The 20,270-nt window shown below is 55.0% G+C and overlaps 1 protein-coding gene across 5 annotated transcripts in view; it reads left to right on the forward strand.

Annotated features, from left to right (window-relative positions):
* PACS2 (phosphofurin acidic cluster sorting protein 2) overlaps positions 1 to 20,270 on the forward strand; it is a 63,693-nt gene that overhangs the window by 26,262 nt on the left and 17,161 nt on the right. For 3 of the 5 annotated variants that reach the window (XM_028496461.1, XM_024130994.2, XM_028496463.2), the window contains exons 2-8: positions 9,364 to 9,451; positions 12,989 to 13,078; positions 14,430 to 14,555; positions 15,543 to 15,705; positions 16,245 to 16,318; positions 16,577 to 16,657; positions 17,829 to 17,888. In XM_028496461.1, the coding sequence (XP_028352262.1) occupies positions 9,364 to 9,451; positions 12,989 to 13,078; positions 14,430 to 14,555; positions 15,543 to 15,705; positions 16,245 to 16,318; positions 16,577 to 16,657; positions 17,829 to 17,888 (682 nt within the window). The remainder of the gene's footprint in view (positions 1 to 9,363; positions 9,452 to 12,988; positions 13,079 to 14,429; positions 14,556 to 15,542; positions 15,706 to 16,244; positions 16,319 to 16,576; positions 16,658 to 17,828; positions 17,889 to 20,270) is intronic. The other 2 variants (XM_028496462.1, XM_024130995.2) reach the window with 1 other exon arrangement.

Raw genomic sequence — 20,270 nt, forward strand, 5'->3', positions numbered from 1 at the left:
CAAAACACACCAGATTTGGAAAGACGATTGTACATGGAGTTTTGATCAATGGACTCTTTCAGCTCTCCTAGGTACTAAAATGCCAGGGCCCGGCTGTGTATTTCTTTCCCAGGAAATTAACTTTCCAGCCCCTTTATATGTTGGGGAAATTGTTTTCGCTTCTGCAGAAGTGAAAAAGCTGAAGCGGTTCCTTGCTATTATTGCAGTGTGATGTTTTGTACTAGAAAGTAAAAAGGCTGTTACGGAAGGCTGGGTTAAAGTTATGGTCCCAGAAGCTCCCACATCCTGAAATATGTCTTTAAAGATGCAAGTTCAGGCATCAGTGTTACTATTATTGAACAGCCTCTGAGGAAAACAGGGATTACTGTTCTTCACCAAGGAGGGGCTGATAGACCCATAAACGCACATTGGTGGAGGGGAGCTGGTAGAGGGGTGTTCCATTGTCCACTTATGCTTTGGCCTTATGCATCACACAGGCTTAAGTATATTTATTATCTGTCTAGGTTTTTTAAACTGAAAAAATAGGGAATTCCCTGATGGTCCAGTGGTTAGGACTCTGGGCTTTCACTGCCATGGGTGCGAGTTCAGTCCCTGGTTGGGGAACTAAGATCCCGCAAGCTGTGTGACACAACCAAAAAAACCCCAAAGAAACAGTGACTAGAGGAAATCAGAGGTGGGCTTCCTTGGTGGCACAGTGGTTAAGAATCCGCCTGCCAATGCAGGGTTCACGGGCTCGAGCCCTGGTTCGGGAAGATCCCACATGCCGTGGAGCAAGGAAGTCTGTGCGCCACAACTGTGCCTGCACTGTAGAGCCTGTGAGCCACAACTCCTGAGCCCGCGTGCCACAACTACTGAAGCCCGCGCGCCTAGAGCCCGTGCTCCGCAACAAGGGATGCCACTGCAGTGAGAAGCCCGCGCACCACAACGAAGAGTAGCCCCCGCTCTCCGCAACTAGAGAAAGCCTGTGCGCAGCAACGAAGACCCAACACGGCCAAAAATAAATAAATAAATTAATTAATTAAAAAAAAATTCCACGAAGGAATTGAACTTGGCAAGCAAATTATGAATATAATTTGTGAATATGTATATTCACATTATATATATATAATTATGAATATAATATGCTTGTGTTTAGGGAGTGTTTTCCTTAGCAGATGCATGTTTATTTAAATAAGCTGTACTGATGAAAACAGTAAGCAATTGTCAGAAGTATGGACAGATTGACCTGTGGGACAGAGAGCAGGACACGGAAACACAAATGCAGCACGCTTCAGAAACAGCCTTCTTCATCCGTAAGGAAGGGCTGTACTCTTTCAGAAGTGGTTGGGGGACAGGTGGGCATCCATATAGAAAATAATAAAATCAGGTCCCTACCTCACACCATACACAGAACAGCTGCACATAGATTAATGACCTCAGTGAAAAGAGCAAAAAAATTGGGAGGAGGGGTGTGAAATTAACGAATATATTATCCAAAAAGCATAAATCGTAAAAGACATTTAATTAAATAAACATTGTCTAGAAACCCACTCATGTGACAGCCTGCAGCTAGGAGATGACAGATGTGATGTACATAGGCCAATGATTACACCTAGAATAAATGAAGAATCCCTAGACAGTGAGGAAATGCCAGTGCGGTAGAAAAATGGGCAAAGGTTGTGGACAGGCAGGCTATGGAACCGCTCGTGGCCGACAAGCACCCGAGAAGTTGCGCAGCCTCCCTGGAGGTCAGGGCGATACCAGATGAAACCACCGCGAGATCCCCCAAATCTAGTGATTCTGTTCGTCTCGGGGGTTGAGTGCTAGGGGCTTAATTGTGTCCCGCCCCCGCCAAGTTCACGCTGTGACTTCCTGACTCTCCTAGTGCATCGGGATGTGACTGTATTTGGAGACAGGTATTCAAAGAGGCGATTAGCTTAAAATGAGGCCCTAGGGCAGGTCCTTCTCCACTATGACTGGTGTCCTTGAAACGAGGAGCTCTAGACGCACAGAGAGACGCCGGCGTGGGTGGGGGGGGGGGCGTGCACAGAGTGGAGGCCGTGAGGAGCAGCCGTCTGCCAGCCAGGGAGCGAGGCCCAAACAGATCCTTCTCTTACGACCAGAGGAGACCGGCCCTGCAGGCACCCCGATCCCGGACCTCCAGCCTCCAGACCGTGAGAAACAAAATGACTGTTGTCCCAGCCGCCCTGTCTGGTATTCGTTATGGCTGCCCCAGGACACCAACACCCCCTGGGCCAGCAGGAGTGCACATTACCCCCACAGCTTGGGAGAATGGTTTGACAAAACCCCCGGACAGGTTCTGAGTGCGTGGAGCTGACCCAGGAACCCCGGTTGGGCAGAAGGTGCCCGCGCAGCCCTGGAAAGACGGGGCCAGAGCGTGTAGCGTCGGATCACTGGAGCAGCCTGAATGGCCATCACGGGGAGATGGAGAAGCCATGTGCCCGTACAGAGAGGGAGTACACGGCGGGCGTGAGGAGGGCACACTAGTGACGTGCCCACGGCTCTCAAAAAGAAACGAGAGGTGGGGAGAGAAGGGCAAGTTGCAATAGCACGCCCAGGGTGGTGTTAGCATGTGACCTGAGAGACAGAACAACGCACGCTGACGCGTACACGCAAATTTAGTGAAAATGGGACACGCCTGGCAGTCCAGAGCACAGCCGATGTCTCTGTGACAGGGAGTCAGAAAGGCAGAGCCAGCTGAAGGTGCCGATTCCTGCCTCGTGTACAGCCCAGGGTTAAGGGTCCAGGGCTGGCTGGGCCCGCTGCCGTCCTGAGCGTGTGGCCTCCACTCCTGGGTCCAGGGTGGCTGCCTAGGTCCTGCCATTGCATCTAGGGGGAAGGCAGCGAGCAAGGGCTTGCCATCCAGGACGTGATCACACGGCCTCTGCTCGGGTTCCGCCGCCCCGGCTGCTCAGTGGCCCTGCCCAGCTGCCCCAGAGAGGACTGAGGTCTCTGGCCAGGAGGCAGGCGCCCAGCTAACGTGGGGGAGGCCTGTTACCAAGGGAGGATGGGGACACCGGAGTTGGGGGACGGCTGGCAGTCTCCTCGGAGGAGACCCCTCCTCCAGATGGTGGTTCCTTTGGAGGGAGGGGTGGTGAGAAGTGCACACAGTGGGTTTCTGTGGTCATGGGTGCCTTATTTCTCCAACGAGATCTGCCGCTAGCGTGGAGAACATTTGTTAGCGCTGGGTGGTGGGTATGTGGGTTTTGTGGCATCGCTCTTTGTGACTTTTCTCTATTTTAGAAGACAGACCAGAATGCTGCCTCTCTGGGTTAGGTGTGGAGCTTGGCTCTCTGCTCTCTCCTGCTTGGAGCAGACGCAGTCCGAGGAAAGAGAACACTGGCTGTGAGCGAGGCCCCCTCCCGTGGAAAGACTGGGTTTTCACCTGCTGATGGGGTGGAGTTTCATAGGGCCAGTGTAAGATCCCCTTGGCTTCTTTGTGTGTCACTGCGGAACCTAGTGCCATGCAGGGTGTTTGACGGAATAATGGTCCCAGCTTAGTGATGAATCACTGTTTGTGGGGCCTTCTCAGTGTATTTGTTTATGGTTTCCTTGAGGGCCAAGCATTCTGCAGTAAATCTCATCCTTGGCTGCCCTCAGGCCTATCTCTCAGAACGAACCTTGGATAAAAAACAAATAGCATTTATTCTGTTGATCTGGCTCAGTCTCTGGGTGCAGGTGATGCTTTCGATTCTTTTAGTGTTGTTTGCACAAATAGCATCAGCTTGAACATACCTTAGAACACACACACCCCACGGGAAATCCCAAGTGGCTGTAGGTGTCACAGTCGCCTGGGAGGTGAGCCTCTGAAGTGAGTCCGTCCGGTCCGGGGTGGAGACGGGCTCCCTTCGGATCCACGGGCCCCTCCTTACGGGCTGGAAGCCACTCCCTTCATGGAGCGGTTTCTTAACTGCCGTGTCCTCGTGGGCACCCGGCTCTTCTTCCTGGATGGTCCCCTCTGCGCAGGACTCGCCCCGTCCCCAGCCAGACACGTCGTGAGGGACGTCAGCTTCTAGAAACGGGGGTTGTGAAAGCCCTGAAAGTAGAAGATCGAGACCCTGAGACCCCCACCCCCAAATAAGGACTGGAAAGTATTTTTTAATGATTATTTGATTGAGAGCAGGATCCAAATAAGGCCCCCGTTTTGCAGTAGGTTGATATATCCCTTAGGTCTTCTAGGTTTTTCTAACTTTGGAAAAGGTACTTTAAAAACGTACATGCAGGTACTTCCCTGGCGGTGCAGTGTTTGAGAGTCCGCCTGCCAATGCAGGGGACACGGGTTCGAGCCCTGGTCCGGGAAGATCCCACATGCCGCGGAGCCACTCAGCCCGTGCGCCACAACTACTGAGCCTGCGCTCTAGAGCCCGCGAGCCACAACTACTGAAGCCTGCGCGCCTTGAGCCCGTGCTCCGCAACAAAGAGTAGCCCCCGCTCGCCGCAGCTAGAGAAAGCCCGCGTGCGGCAGCAAAGACCCGATGCAACCAAAAAGTAAATAATAAATAAAATAAATTAATTCAGAAAAGAAAAACCGTATATGCAGTAAAATTCAACCCTGCCTGCTTTTTTGTCTGCAGCTCTGAGCCCTGTCACCCCTCAGGCAGGGCAGGACGCCCAAGACCGAACCTCGGGGCCCCTGCTCCACCCTCCATCCCGTGCCCTCCACTGCCTCTCCCAGAAGGTACATAGGTGGGCGAAGATGCAGGGTGTGACCTCTGGACTCTGGCTTCTCTCCCGCAGCGTGCGTGTGCGCCCCTGCATGCGTGTGCACGTGTCGGGGCTCGGTCCTCCGGTCCCCCAGCAGCACTCCCTGGTGTGGATGGCCTGGTGGCTTCGCGGGATGTCTGGGTTTCCGGTTTGGGGCGAATGTGAACTCAGCTGCTGTGAATGTTCGTGTCCGAGTCTTTGGGTGGATTCCCAGGAGTGGGGTTGGGGGTCCTGGGAGCTGATGCTCCCCCTGCGGGGTCACGGCCCTCCTCTCCGCTGGCCCGCCAGCACTGGGCCTTTGGATCTTGTTTTCGCCTTTGTAATAGGTGTGTGGTATCCAGCTCTGGCCTTAGTTTGCATTTCCCTAATAGCTAATAATGTTGAGCATCTTTTCGTGTGCTTATTTATTACCCATATGTCTTTTTTGGGGAAGAGTCTGTTGAAATCTTTTGCCCGTTTTTATTGGGTTGTTTATTTTCATATTATTGAGATTTGAGAGTTCTTTATATGCTCTGGATAAAAATCCTTTGTTGAATATATGATTTGCAAATATTTTCTCCCACTCTTAGCTTGTCTTCTCATTTTCTTAATAGTGTTTTTCACAGAGCAAAGTTTTAAATTTTTATGACATCCAATTTATCGGACTTTCTTTTTCTCTTCTGTTGATCTATATGCCTTTCCTTTGTCAACAGCACTCTGTCTTGATGACTGTTGGTTTATAGCAAGTCTTGATGTCAGTGAGAGGTGCCCAGCTTACTTTGTTCTCCTTTTTCAAAGTCATTTTTTTCTATCGAAGTGTAGTTGATTTACAATATTATATTAGTTTCAGCATAGTGACTCAATAGTTTCGCAGATTATACTCCATTTAAAGTGACTGTAAAGAGTGGCTATATTCTCTGTGCTGTACAATAACATCCTTGTAGCTTATTTATTTTATACATGGTAGTTTGTACCTCATTCCCCTATACCTGTCTCTCCCCTCCCGCCTTCCCTCTCCCCACTGGTAACCACTAGTTCTCTATATTTGAGTCTGTTTCTGTTATATGCATTCATTTATTTTATTTTTTAGATTCTACATATAAGTGATAGAGTATTTTGTCTTTCTCTGCCTGACTTATTTCTAGGTCCACCCGTGTTGTAAATGGCAGAATTTCATTCTTTTTTATGGCCGAGTAATATTCCGTTATATATATATATATATATGCACATATGTATGTATACACAAGATATACATACATACATACCGTGTCTTCTTTATCCTTTCATCTCTGAACGGACACCTAGATTGCTTCCATGCCTTGGCAATTGTAAACAGTGCTGCTGTAAACATTGGGGTGCACGTATCTTTTCAAATTAGTATTTTTGTCTCTAACCGATATTTGCCCAGGAGTGGAATTGCTGGGTTATTTGGTAACTCTATTTTTAGTTTTTTGAGGAACCTCCATACTGTCTTCCTTAGTGGCTTCACCAATTTACATTCCCACCAACAGTGTACGAGGGTTCCCTTTTCTCCACATCCTTTCCGGCGTTTGTTATCTGTAGACTTTTTGATGATGGCCATTATGACAGATGTGAGATGATACCTCATTGTGGTTTAGATTTGCATTTCCTTGATGATTAGTGATGTTGAACATCTTTTCATGTGTCTTTTGGCCATCTGTATGTATTCTTTGGAAAAATATCTATTCAGGTCTTCTGCTCATTTTTTAATCAGGTTGGTTGTTTTTTCAATATTAAGTGGTAAAAAAAAAACCAAAAACTTGCACAGATCAATATTAAGTGGTATGAGCTGTTTATATATTTTGGATATTAACCCCTTATTGGTCATATCATTTGCAAATCGTTTCTCCCATTCCGTAGATTGTCTTTTTGTTTTGTCGGTGGTTTCCTTTGCTGTGCAAAAGCTTTTAAGTTTAATTAGGTCCCATTTGTTTATGTTTGCTTTTTTGCTAAATTATTATGATTATTCTAGTTCCTTCGCCTTTCCACATAAACTTAAAGGTCAGCTTACTAATAACTACAAAAAAGTCTTGCTGGGATTTCATTGGAATTGCATTAAATCTGTAGATCTAGTCTGGGGAGAATTAATGTCCACGAGCCTGGCACATCTTCTTTGATTCCTCGTGACAGCAGTGGGGAGTTTCCAGCATGCAGATTGTGCATTTATTTTATGAGGTTTAGGTATTTCTTTTCTGTAAATGGAAGGTTTTTTAAACACTGACTTCAGTTGTTCATTACTAGTATATAGAAACGTGGTTGCCTTTCATATGTTGAACTGATGTCGTTCAATCTTGCTAAGCTCATTAGTTCTTGGAGCTCGTTTTCACGTTCTCCTACATTCCTTGGGAAGTTCTACATAATGATTGTGTTGTCTGCAAATAAGAAGAGCTTTATTCTGTCCTTTCCTATCCTTCTGCCTTTTGTTTCCTTCTCTTGCCCTCTTTCCCTGGGCGGGCCTTCAGTGCCCACTGAATTGCAGTGGTGAAAGGGTGCGGCTTTGCCTTGTTTCTGATCTTAGGGGACAGTATTCTCTCTCGCACCATCCAGCATGATGTTCGCTGGGGACATTTGGACATGCTCTTTATCAGGTTGAGGGGATTATTCCCATCTATTCTTCATTCACTGAGAGTTTTAAGTCAGGAATGGATATTGAATTTGTCAGAAGTTTTTCTGAATTGATTGAGATTTTATGGTTTTTTGTAGTTAGTCTGTTAATGTGTATCACATTGATTTCAAATGTTGAACCAACCTTGCATTCCTGGAACAAACCCCCTTTGGTTATGGTATATTATCCGTTGTTCCTTTTATATATGTCTGGATTCAGTTTGCTACTATTTTGTTGAAGATTTTTACATGTGTGTTCAGAAAGGAATACTGATCTGTAGTTCCCCTTTTTGTACTGTTTTTGTCTGATGTTGGTGCTGGTATCAGGGTATTTGCTAACCTCATAAGATGATTTGAGAAGTATTCTTTCCTCTTCTGTTTTCTGGAAGATATTTTGTAGAATTGGTGTTATTTCTTCTTTTAATATCTGGTTAAACTCACCTGGAGGTTTCTTTTTCAGAAGTGTTTAACTATTAATTCAACTTCTTTAATAGATCAGGCTGTTGTTCGTCCTGGTGAGTTTGGGCAGTTTGTAGCTTTCAGGGATTTGGTACATGTAATCTCAGTTCTCAGATTTGTGTGCAGTGAGTTATCTGTAGTATCCCTAATCATGCTGTTCCATGTCTGTGAGCTCTGTAGTGATGTGCCTTCTTTGATTCCTGATATGGGTCATTTTTTGCCTTCTCTCTCTCTTTTTTCCTTTGTGTGGCTGGAGTTTTTGTCAATTGTATTACTCTTCCCAAAGAACCAGAATTTGGTTTTATTTTTTCTAATTGTTTCTTTATCTTCAGTTTCATTGTTCTGCTTTTATCCTCATTTCCTGCCTTCTCACTTTGGGTTTAATTTGATCTTTTCCTGGTGTCTTAAGGGAAAGCTTAGATTGTATAGTTGAGAATGTCTTTCTTTTCTAATATAAGCACTTAATGCTGTGAATTCTCCTCTCAGTACTGCTTTAGCTGCATTCCACAATTCTTGACATGTTGTTTTTCACTTTCATTCCACACAAAATACGTCTAATGTCCTTCTGGGCTTCCTCTTTGTCCTGTTGGTGATTTAGCAGTGTGTGGTTGAATTTCCCAAGTAGCTGGTGTTTTCCAGCTCTCCTTCTATTGCTGATTTCTAGCTAACTCCATTTTCGTCAGAGAACATACTTTATGTGATTCTGGTTCTTTTAGTTTGTGCGTGTGAAGCATTGTTTTATGGCCCAGGATGTGGTTTGTCCTGGTGAACGTTAACTGCTTTCATCCGTCTCCTTCGCTAGCTTTTTCCCTGGCCCTGCAGAATCAGAGCAGCCCCCATGGTAGAGGGACTGAGCTGTGAGAGTGGCCCCGCCATGAGAGGGGTCCTGCTGGGCTCCCCTGCTTCACTGCTGTGTGTCAGGGACTATCAGGGGTGCAGTGTGTCTGTCTCCAACCTGCAGCAGTCAAATAAGGGGCATCCCCTGCCTGGGAAGCCCTGGTGTCTGTCTCCTGGCCCCTCTGGGCTCAGTGGAGGGCAGATGACGGTCTCCAGGGAGTCAGGCTGAGGTGAAGCCCAGCTGGGGTGGGTGGGGCCTGTGGGATGGGTGGGGCCATGTGGGTGGGCAGGACCCTGGAGAGGAGGGGGGCGGGGCCTCAAGTGGACCCTGAGGGCAGGGTCCCTGGGAGGCCTGTGCTCTGGCAGCTGGGAGTGGGATTCCCAAGCCCTGGTACCCTGGTCCCTGGGGGCTTCCGGGGTTTGTGGTCTCAGGTTTCCTGTCTGCCCGCCCGTGGACCCACCCAGGCCACCTTCACCAGAGGGAGACCCTCTGCGGAGGGGCGCTTGGTCCAACAGTCTGGGGGTGCTGATGGGTGCCCCCTATGTGCAGGGATCCCGAAGATGGCTCCCAGCCTGGCCGGGCCTGGTCAAGGGCTCCTGGGATACGTGAGGGCCAGTCTCCATGAGTGACCGAGGTGCTGGGGTCAGAGAGCCCGTGGTCCAGCTGAGGCTGGGGCTGCTGTGGTTTGGGGCCTTCCTGGAGCATGAGAAGGCGGCGGACTTCACGGTCACTGCTGAGCCCGTCTGTGCCCTTTGCAGGTTGTGCAGCCTGACCTTGAAGAAGCTGGTGGTCTTCAAGGAGCTGGAGAAGGAGCTGATCTCGGTGGTGATTGCTGTCAAGATGCAGGTGAGGGTCTGCCTGCGTCACTGACCTGGGGCCATGAGGATGCCTGTGTTGCCCAGGAGATGAGAGGGGCACAGCCGCACCAGCAGCTGGACCCTTGCCTGTGCAGGAGGCCCCACCCTCCCGGGCACAGCGAAGGGCAGGCCGCCAGGGTCCCGGGGTGAGGGGGAAAGCAAGTGTGCTGAGCTCACCTGCAGACGGGCCCCACGCAGAAGCTGGGACAGACCCTCCCTGCTCCCTGCTCGCCCCCCAGCGCCGCGTGCCCCTCGCCCGCCAGCCCTCCTCCCGGGCCCAGCCTGGCTGTGCTCACCTCTCGCTCCCAGGCCATGATACTCCATGTCCCTTGGGCCTCACAGGTCCTCCTTTCTGCCTTTGAACAAGCGTCGGTGTTTCAGGGGGACCCAGCTACCCCAGCGCTCAGCGCCCCCTTCCCCAGCAGCCCTGGAGGAGGGCCCCGTTAGCCGTGCCAGCTGCCTTGGCCTCTTGGTGGCCCCGGAGGTGGGACGTGGGTCTCGGGCCTGGGCTATACCTCGTGCAGCCCTTTGCAGCCGTCCCCCGCGGCTGTGGCCGTGTGTCGAGCCCACCTCGGCAGGGCCCTTCCCCCCCCAGCACCGCTCACACGTGGCTTTGTGTGGCAGCTCCTGGAAGTGGGGATGTCCAGGGCTCGGCCCCTTAGCGGGGGCCCAGTGGGTACGGAGGCCTGTCCTGTTAGGACCCCCAGACCGTCGGCACCACACGGGGCGGAGGCCCTGCTTCTCCCCCAGCCCAGGCTGCCGGAGCCCGAGCTTGCGGCTGGCGTGGGCGCTCTGGATGAGGCTCACCGGCGCTTCCTGGCCGGACCTCCAGGAGCAGCTCGTGGGCCTCGGCGCCGGCCTTGCCTCCAAACCGGGAGCGCAGGTTGGAGCCCAGCAGGCGCGAGGCCGGCCCTTCCCGGTCATTTGCCGTCACCAGAAAAGCAGTACGTTGTTGGACAAAGACCCGAAGAAGCGCTTTTCCCCACCGACGGTGCCGCTGTTCTCGGCGTGAAGCAGGCCGTGCCCGGCTGCACGCCTGGGACGTGGGAAGACGCCCACACGAGAACCAGCCCCGCCGGCCGTCGTGCTTCGGGCCTCCTGGCTCGGGAGGGGTCGATTGCGCTCTGGGTCCTCAGAGCGAGCTGGTTTACCCATCCCCGGCCTCTGAAACCGGCACTGTTGACCTCTGACACGACCGGCCCCCCTGCACTCTGGCCCCGTTCCTCTAGCAGCCCACCTCTGTGGTCCTGCCCTGGCCCCCGTCATTATCGAGAACTCAGCCTCTGGTCGGGGTCCCAGGCCCCTTGGAGCCTCCCCGCTCCTCCAGCTCACCCGAGTGCCCCCATCGCCTGGCCCCCCCGCCCCCAGTTGGCAGACACTCAGCTCCTTGCCTGCTTCTCCTGGGGCCTCCTCTCTTGCCTGGGCCACCTGCCTTTCACACCTGCTCCTCAGCTGCCCCCGCCCCCAGGCCCCCGTGTCCTGACTCCCAGAGGAAGCAGACGAGCCGGCCTCCCCCGCCGACCCAAGTCTCCGTCCGTGTGTTCACTGCTGCCCCCTCGCCCGTCTGCGCGGGGTCCTCCTTGCCGGGGCACAGGCCCATCAGTTCAGGTCCTGACCTGGATGGGATCAGATGGGCAGGAAACGGGGTGGGGAACGGCTGTGAGGGACAGAGGGCAACGGGCCGGGGGGTGGGAAGAGCACCAGACCGCACACGGGGTGCCTGCCCCCGGGAGAGCTAGGGGTGGGGGAGGACCGTCAGGAGGGCCCCCTCGGCACACTCCGTGCTGGGAGTAGCTGCAGGCAGCACGGCCTCGGCACCAACGCCGCGCGCGTGCAGAGGGCAGTGTCTCCAGCAAGGCTTCTTCTCGGCCTCTCGGCCACCGCACACTGGTGCCCACACCCCTCCCCGTCACTCCCGTCAGCTCACGTCTGTGCGGCTCACGTCTTTGTCCTGGACCCACACCCCACTCCCACTCTCACCCATTCCTCTGCACCCCTCATCTTGGTGAGACGCCTTGGGAGCTCCTGAGGCCACCCCTGGCCTCGTCAGCCGTGTGGTAACCTCTGCTCTCCGGCCTGACGCTGTGGATCTGGCTCCTCGTGGTGCCCCCGGGACGTGGGCTCACGGGCTTTGTCCTGCCGTGTCTGGCTTCCTGCGCTTAGTGTAACGTCTCCAAGGCTCGTCCATGTCGGGAGACGTAGTTTTAAAACAGTACTATCATGAACATCTTTAATCCATTTGGAACTTATTTTGGTACGAGGTTTGAGGTTGGGACCTGTAGGGGGTTTTTTTGTTTGTTTTTTAATTATTTTTTTAAAATTATTTATTTATTTATTTATTTATTTTTGGCCGTGTTGGGTCTGTGTCGCCGCGTGCGGGCTTTCTCTAGTCGCGGCGAGCGGGGGCTGCTCTTTGTTGTGGTGCGCGGGCTTCTCGTCGCGGTGGCTTCTCTTGTTGTGGAGCACAGGCTCTAGGCGTGCGGGCTTCAGTAGTTGTGGCGCGTGGGCCCAGTAGTTGTGGCTCGCGGGCTCTAGAGCACAGGCTCAGTAGTTGTGGTGCATGGGCTTCAGTAGTTGTGGCGCGTGGGGTGGGATCTTCCGGCTCGCGGGCTCTAGAGCACAGGCTCAGTAGTTGTGGTGCATGGGCTTCAGTAGTTGTGGCGCGTGGGCCCAGTAGTTGTGGCTCGCGGGCTCTAGAGCACAGGCTCAGTAGTTGTGGTGCATGGGCTTCAGTAGTTGTGGCGCGTGGGCCCAGTAGTTGTGGCTCGCGGGCTCTAGAGCACAGGCTCAGTAGTTGTGGTGCATGGGCTTCAGTAGTTGTGGCGCGTGGGCCCAGTAGTTGTGGCTGGCCAGGGCTCGAACCCGTGTCCCCTGCATCGGCAGGCGGATTCTTAACCACTGCACCACCAGGAAGTCCCCGGGACCTGTGTGTTTTTATACAGATGATTCACCACCCATGTATCACAGCCATTGAGTGATTAGCTTTTCTTGCCGACCTGAAGGCTCCTATTGCACACTAAGTTTGTTTTTACATGTGTCTGTGTGTTTTCTGAATCTAGTTCTAGGCTTGTACTGCTCTCTCTGTCCTTGTGACGGTGCCGCTGGGCTTTAGTAACTGACCTTTGCGGCCATTCTGCTCTCAGTGGGGAGGGGGGCAGTCACCCCTCACCGTCCTGCTTTCCCAGGAGCGTGTGGCTTCTCGCACGCCTGCTTGTCCACCTGCATCTTTTGCTGCATCTCCACCCTGCAGCTGCATGACATTTGGCAGTGGCTGTTCTCAATCTCCTCTCTCACAGCTTAGCACAGACTTCTAGAGGAGGACTTGGGGGTCAGAGGATATGGGCTCTTTTAAGGCTCCGGGTAAATCTCCCCGCGGGGCCTTTGGGAATCACACGCGCTCAGGCCTCACCCCCACCATCTGCGGGTCTTTGCCTGACAGTCTGAAGAGAACTGACAAGCCGACATCTTTGCTGTTTCATTTTAAGATGCCTTCTTCTGAACTAGGAGGTGTCTTGTTCTGTCCCAGGGCTCCAAGCGGATCCTGCGGTCCCACGAGATCGTGCTGCCCCCCAGTGGACAAGTGGAAACTGACCTGGCGCTGACGTTCTCCCTGCAGGTGGGCCTCCAGGGGGACGCCCCCACCCTCACCCTTCCCGCAGCCCCTGTGGCCACAGAGGTCCCCGCTCCCACAGGGCTCACTCTCCAAGGTTAGAAATGTGCTTGCTTATTAGGTCGAGTCTCACGTCGCATTCCCATGATGAAGAGAACATAGTGAGGCCAAAACTCAGATGATGGGTTTAGGTCGCCTCGTTCCTGTGTTTAGAAAAGATGGGGGAGCGGGGGCTGAGGGAAGCCACTCAAAAAAACAACATTGTTTAAAAAAAGAAAAAGAAAGATGGGGAGGAACCTATGGAAACTCGGTGTCGCAAGTTCAGACCCCTCGGGAGTAGTATTTTGGGGTGTGCTGGCGGTGAACGGGGGCTGTTTAGACCGGGACCCTCCCACCTGTGAAACAGAGGCCCCCGGGTGGGGGGTGTGAGTAGATCAGCCCCCCCGCCCCCCAGGCTCCTCATCCCTCCGCTTCTCTTTGCATAATTAAGATCTGCATTATTTAAATTCAGTGGATGTAGTTCCGGCTGAATACATTTGCTGTCTTTAGTATCAGTGCTTTTCCGATACATTAAACTCCTCCATTCTCCCTGTGAGTGTAGAAGACGGGGCCGCGCTTTAGCGAGTCTGTGAGAACCCTGCCGGTCCGCCTCTGCCCTCCCCCAAGACCACCTCACCGGGCTGTGCCTGGCTCCGCCGGAGCCCAGACCCACAGCAGCTTTGGGTGTTTTTTATTATTTTTATTTTTTGGCCATGCCCCGAGGCACGTGGGATCTTAGTTCCCCGGCCAAACCCACACCCCCTGCAGTGGAAGGCGGGGGTCTTAACCACGGGACCACCAGAGAACTCCCCGGGAGTCAGGTTTACTGAGTATAATTTCCAAAACGTACAGTTCACTGTTTTTAAGTTTACGGCTTCGTGGTGCACAGGTATGTAACCACCACCGCAGTCAAGGTGGAGGGCAGTCCCATCGTGCCCCAGCTTTTAAAGGAGGTTTTTATTTGTGAACCTTGAGGAAACGTGCACGTCTGCTGTGTGCACGCGAGCTCTGCAGTGTGTGAAAGCCCTGCGGTCCCACCAGCAGGCGCAGGCGGCCTGGGCCTAGAGTGCTGGGTGGGCACGGCCTGCCGGACCGCCGGGCGGAAGCACCGCTGAGCAGTTACCGCATGTCCACAGGTGCGCGGGCCCCTCCCGAGGGCCTGGCCACGTGGCACACATCTGCCACCAGGGGCTGTTCCTGGCGACCGAGGCCCTTGGTGACCAGCAGGAGGGACCCTGGGGCTTGGGTGCGTGAGACCTCGTGGGTGTCGGTGGGCGTGGCTGCCTTCATCGCTGTGACCCCCCTCCTCCTCCCGCAGTACCCCCACTTCTTGAAAAGAGAAGGCAACAAGCTTCAGATCATGTTGCAGCGAAGAAAGCGGTACAAGAACCGGACGATCCTGGGCTACAAAACGCTGGCGGCCGGCTCCATCAACATGGCCGAGGTTAGCCGGACCTCCTTCCTGTGCCCCCCCGGGGGGGCATCCCTCCAGGCGCGCCTGCCCCACGCTGTCCCTCCTGGACGTCCTGCTCGGCGGGACGGGGGCTCCCTGGGGTGGGTGGACACGTGCTGGTGTGGGTCAGAGGGGCTGCCAGCTCACCTTTTTTAACTTGGCTTTTTCACTGATGGTGATAGGCGATGTTACTTTTCTCAAAATTCTTATTTTCTTACTTGACTAAGGAGTTGGCCCCCCCAACTAAGCCCCCCCAAATTAAAAAAGAATCTGGTCCATAAAACCCCAGCATCTAGATGTGATCAAATGACCCAAAAGGCAGCTTCTGAAACGCAGAGGCACGCATTCGCTGGGTTGTCATGACGAGACCCCATCAAGGTGAATGGCTTGGGTGTCTGGGACCAGCACGGGGCTCAGGCCGGCGCCGGGGCCCGGGGGGCGTGGGAGGGCTCTGCCGCTCTCCCCAGTTTATTTGATTCTCTCATGATCAGAACGGCCACGGGGCCTCATCATCCTGGTGGGCCAAACCTGGTGCATGTCAGCTGTGCGGCACCAGAGCCCTGGCTTGCACTGGGGGCCCGGTCCTCCTTGGTCCCCCAGGGACACGGGTTCCTGCGGTTGAGCCCTGAGGCTCGGTGGCTGTGTCGGGACTGGCCCCGGCCTGGCTTCACACGCTGCTCGCTGCCGCCGACCCTCCTCCCTGATGGCCTCCAGTCCTGGGGGCTGGGCCTGGCTGACCTCCCAGCCTGGCCCGGCGTGCTCCCTCCCAGCCTGTCCACCCTGCTCCCGTGTCTCCTCTCTTGGCCCGTCCGCTGGCCCCCGTCCTCGTGTACTCCTGCACCGCCCCCTGCCGCCGTGCTTGCCCTGCCGAGTGCAGCCCCTGTCGTCACCGCCAGAGGAAAGCCCGTCCGACCCCCAGCACGTGCCCCCCTGCAGGGTGAGGCTGGTGAGGCCTCTAGCACCGTGCCCCGCCCACAGGTGATGCAGCACCCCTCCGAGGGCGGCCAGGTGCTGAGCCTTTGCAGCAACATCAAGGAGGCCGCGGTCAAGGTGGCTGAGATCTGGATCTTCTCCCTGTCCAGCCAGCCTATCGACCACGAGGACAGCACCATGCAGGCCGGCCCCAAGGCCAAGTCCACCGGTGAGTGGACTGCAGCTGCAGGCCGCGTTTCTGTCACGGATGCCGCCTCCTGGCCACTGGCCCGTGGGCTTGAGAGCTTGGGGAGGGGACCTGAGTGTCTGCGGCTACTCTCTGGGCTGCGGGCGTGTCAGCCCTGCCTTCACACTGGGACATGGTCAGGAAGCAGGTCGCGGGGTCGACCGTGGTGCCTTCCCGGCTCTGGCACGGTCGTGGCGTGGGCGGCCACCTCGGTCGCGGTTGGCGTCACGGTCTCCCCTGAGGCGAGGGTGGGCCAGCGGGGACCTAGTCGGGCAGGAGGTCCAGTCTGGACCCCGTGTCGGGCAGCAGGGCTGGGGGCCACGGTGGGGGGTGGAGGCACGTGGCGGCTACAAAGCGCGGCCCCTGCCCCCCGACTGTCCACCTGCCGCGTGCGGGGCCGTGTCCCCGGGGCCCCCTGCGCGCCACGCCGGGGGCGGGGGGCTGTCGCTCGGGCGCCACCTGGTTGCTGGGACGCGGGCCGGGATGTCGAGGCGCCCCCCCTCCGTCTGCTCACTCCGCAGATAACTACTCTGAGGAGGAGTACGAGAGCTTCTCCTCCGAGCAGGAGGCCAGCGACGACGCCGCGCAGGGCCAGGTACCGCGGGCCCCCAGAGCCGCTCCGGCCAGGGCGGCAGGGCCACGGGGGCTGGGAGCCTGGTCCACGTCCCCGTCCCGGGGCTGGGGGGTGTCAGCGGACGCCCGGGGATGCCCCGGAGACCAGGCCCCTCCGCAGGCCGCCCAGGGAGGCCGCCCGTCCACGTGGGTCGGCCGCGGGCCAGGCGCACAGCGGGCAGGGGCAGGGGCCCACGTGTACTGAGGCTGGCCTGGCCCCAGGTGCCACGTGTCTCCGCAGGATTTGGACGAGGACGACTTCGACGTGGGGAAGCCCAAGAAGCAACGGCGATCGATAGTAAGAACGACGTCCATGACCAGGGTCGGTGGAAACTGGTTTTACTAACACTGGGGAAGGGCGGGGCGTGGGGGTGGGGGTGGGGGTGGGGGCCGGGTGGAGCTCTCGGGAGGGGCGGGTCAGGATGTGAGGCGGCCTGCCCTGGGATCCCGTGGGCACAGGTGCTGTCCCCTGAGCCCAGCCCTGTGGCTTCTTCAGAGGCCCAGTCTCTTCCCCAAATACGGCATGGGAGAGCCCATGCCACGGCCTTGCCCTGGGAGGGGGGCTGTGGCCTACAGCCCAGAGGACAGCGGTCAAGGCCACTCTCCGAGCAGAGCCGAGGGCCGGCCCCCTGCCGCTTGGCCCAGACACGCCCAGTGTGAGGCCAGCCCCCGCGCCCGTCTCTGCTCTGTGCCCAGGGGCTTGGAAGGGCTGCCAGGCTCCTCCTTTAGGAGGAAAGTCCAGGCCGGGGCTGGGGCCCATCATGAAACGTCCACCCCTGGTGCAGAGCTCCTGGGCGAGCTCCCGGTGTGCCGAGCCCCTCTGCCCTGCGGCCCCAGGCCAGGCCAGCTTGAAGGGAGACACGGGGAGCCCCAGTGCCGACGGCCCAGCCCCAGACCACTGCCCCCCGGCCATGCTGGGGGACCGTGGGCTGGTCCCCGTATACCGGGTGAAGCGCGTGTTCTGGGCCGTGGTGTGGAGGCCCGCACGCTGCTGTGCCAGTACCTGTTGGAGCCTCAGGTCCAGGACCCGATGCCCAACTTCTGTGGAGGGGGCGTGGGCCTCCTCTGGAGTGGCCTCGGTCGGAGGCCAGTGGCCAGGGCAGCACCAGGAGCCGATGGGCTGAGGCTCCGCTGCGCCCTGACGGCGCCCTAGGTCCCGAGGAGGGAGGGCGGGGGCCTCACTGGCACGGAGGCTTCTGGAACAACCGTAGATACACCCTCCCTGCGGCTCCCCTTCGCCGGCTCTGAGGCTGACGGCTCCTCTCTGGGTCCATTTCTAAGTCTGACCACAGCTGTGGTTTCAGATGCCTGTGAAAACGCTTACTGTTGTTAAAGTGCCAGCAGCCGTGTTCAAGTTCATAGGTGTTGCCGCATGCTTGAGCCGTGCCCCCCGCCTGCTGAGGCCGCCCTCACGGTGCAGCCCGGTGCCGGCCCCACTGTGTCCTCCGGGAAGCAGCTCCAAGGGTTCTCATGCCGTCCTGCTTGTCTTGCAGCAACAAAACTTCAAGCAGAAAGTCGTGGCCCTGCTGCGGAGATTTAAAGTGTCCGACGAGGTGAGTGAGCAGCCCCTCCCCACGTGGCAGCCCCGCGTCCCGGTGGGAGGAGGGCTCTGGAGGCCACAGTTCCGGCCGGTCCCGCTCTGCTTCTCGCTGTCCCCGCGGCCCTCTGGACGTCACTGTCTTCTCCAGGAGCGAGTGTGGTGGTGGCGCCTGCCCCCGGGGACACTTGAGGGGCAGGCAGAGGCCCCAGGCATGCTGTGTTTCTTGACAGCTTGCTGAACAGACCTGCAGGAGAGCGGGACATTGTCTTCACGGGGTGTGACCACGGGTTTTTGTGTTTTGTGTTTTTTTTATAAATCAACTTTATTTTTTAGGGCAGTTTTAGGTTCACAGCAAAACTGAGTACAGAGTTTCCATGTGCCCTGTCACCCCACACACTGCCTCCCCATGATCGACATACTATGTGTTTTAAAATTTCTTTTAGCTTTTTTCTAGTCTCCAAACGATGACTTTGTGTAATTGTGATAACCAGAAAAAAAAAAAAAATCTTTTTTTTTTTTTTTTTAATGTGATCAGAGGAAAATTAGTCCTCAGGTTCTGGACCCACCCAGGAGGGGTGGCATTTAAGTATCGAAGCCCCAAGACATCGTCATCACACGTGTCACGATGGCCCGTAAAGCGAGCTGTGTGCTTCCCGGAAGCCGCGGCTGTGTGTCCACGCGCGGTGGTGGGGCATCCTCTTGCAGCGGCTCTTAGCGGGTGCAGCTGCTCGAAATGAGCCCGGCTCATCCACGGTCCTTCCCACACTGACCCACAGCTTCAACATGATTCCTATCAAATTGCCAGCTGCCTTTTTGCAGAAACCAGCCAGCTAGTCCTGAAACTTATGTGGAAATGCAAGGGACCCAGAATCAACAAAACAATCGTGAAAAAGCACAAAGTTGGAGGACTCACCTGTCCATTTTCAAAACTTACCAAAAGCTACTGTCATCAGACTGTGATGGGTCGATGAAGTAAGGTTAAGAGTCCAGAAATAAATCCTTCCATTTATGACCAGTTGATTTTCGACAAGATGTGAAGACCATTCAGTGGGGAGAAAAATAGCCTTTTCAGCAAATAGTGCTGGAACAATTGGATATCTGCATACAAAAGAATGAAATTGGACCCCTACCTCACGCCACAGCGTACAAAAATTAACTCAAGATGGGTCAAAGATCTAAATGTACGAGCTAAAACTATAGACCTCTTAGAAGAAAACACAGGAGTATTTGTGATCTTGGGTCAGGCAATGGTTTTTTTAGATAATGACACCAAGAGCACGAGCAAACGAAGAAAAAATAGGTAAGTTGGACTACACCAAAATTTAAACCTGCTCTGCTTACAACAATACCATCAAGAAAATGAAACAACAGCCCACAGAATGGGAAAAAAATTTTTGCACATCATATATCTGGGGCTTCCCTGGTGGCGCAGTGGTTAAGAATCCGCCTGCCAGTGCAGGGGACATGGGTTCGAGCCCTGGTCTGGGAAGATCCCACGTGCCGCGGAGCAACTAAGCCCGTGCACCACAACTACTGAGCCTGCGCTCTAGAGCCCTCGAGCCACAACTACTGAGCCCACGTGCCACAACTACTGAAGCCCGCGCGCCTAGAGCCCGTGCTCCGCAGCAAGAGAAGCCACCGCAATGAGAAGCCCGCGCACCGCAACGAAGAGCAGCCCCCGCTCGCCGCAACTAGAGAAAGCCCGCGCGCAGCAACGAAGACCCAACGCAGCCAAAAATAGATAAATAAAATAAATTTTTTAAAAAGTCATATATCTGATGAGACTTGTATCCAGAATACATAAAAAACACTTACAACTCAAAAACAGAACAATGCAATTAAAAAATTGTCCACTTTAAAAATTGGGCAAAGGATCTGACTAGATAGTTCTCCAAAGAAGAAATACAGACAGCCAATCAGCCCGTGAAGAGATGCTTGGCATCTCTAGTCTTCGGGGAACACAGATCAGAACCACAGACTCCTCTTAATACCCACTAGGGCGGCCGTCACCAGGAACACGGAAGATAAGTGTCGACAGTGGTGTGTAACAGTGGGAACCCTCACGCATGCTGGGCTGGAGGGAACGGAAGCGGTGCGGCCACTTCGGAGAACAGGCCAGCGGTGCCTCGGAAGGCTTGCCAGGCACCCAGCAGTCCCACTGCTGAGTATCTCCCTACGAGAGATGGAAACACGTCCACACAAGGACTGATAAACAGTCACAGGAGCTTCACCTGTAGTGCAGACGCTGGGAGCATCGCCCTGTCCTCCACCAGCCGTTGGTCAGACATACTGTGACCCCCCCCCCCCACCGTGGGTGGCCCACTACCAAGAAGGAGCAGGCTGTGGGCAAACACACACACACACACACACAAACACGTCATGCTGAGTGAGGGGA

Source organism: Physeter macrocephalus, chromosome 11, assembly GCF_002837175.3.
Source record: "Physeter macrocephalus isolate SW-GA chromosome 11, ASM283717v5, whole genome shotgun sequence".
In the NCBI taxonomy this organism is placed as follows: Eukaryota; Metazoa; Chordata; class Mammalia; order Artiodactyla; family Physeteridae; genus Physeter; species Physeter macrocephalus.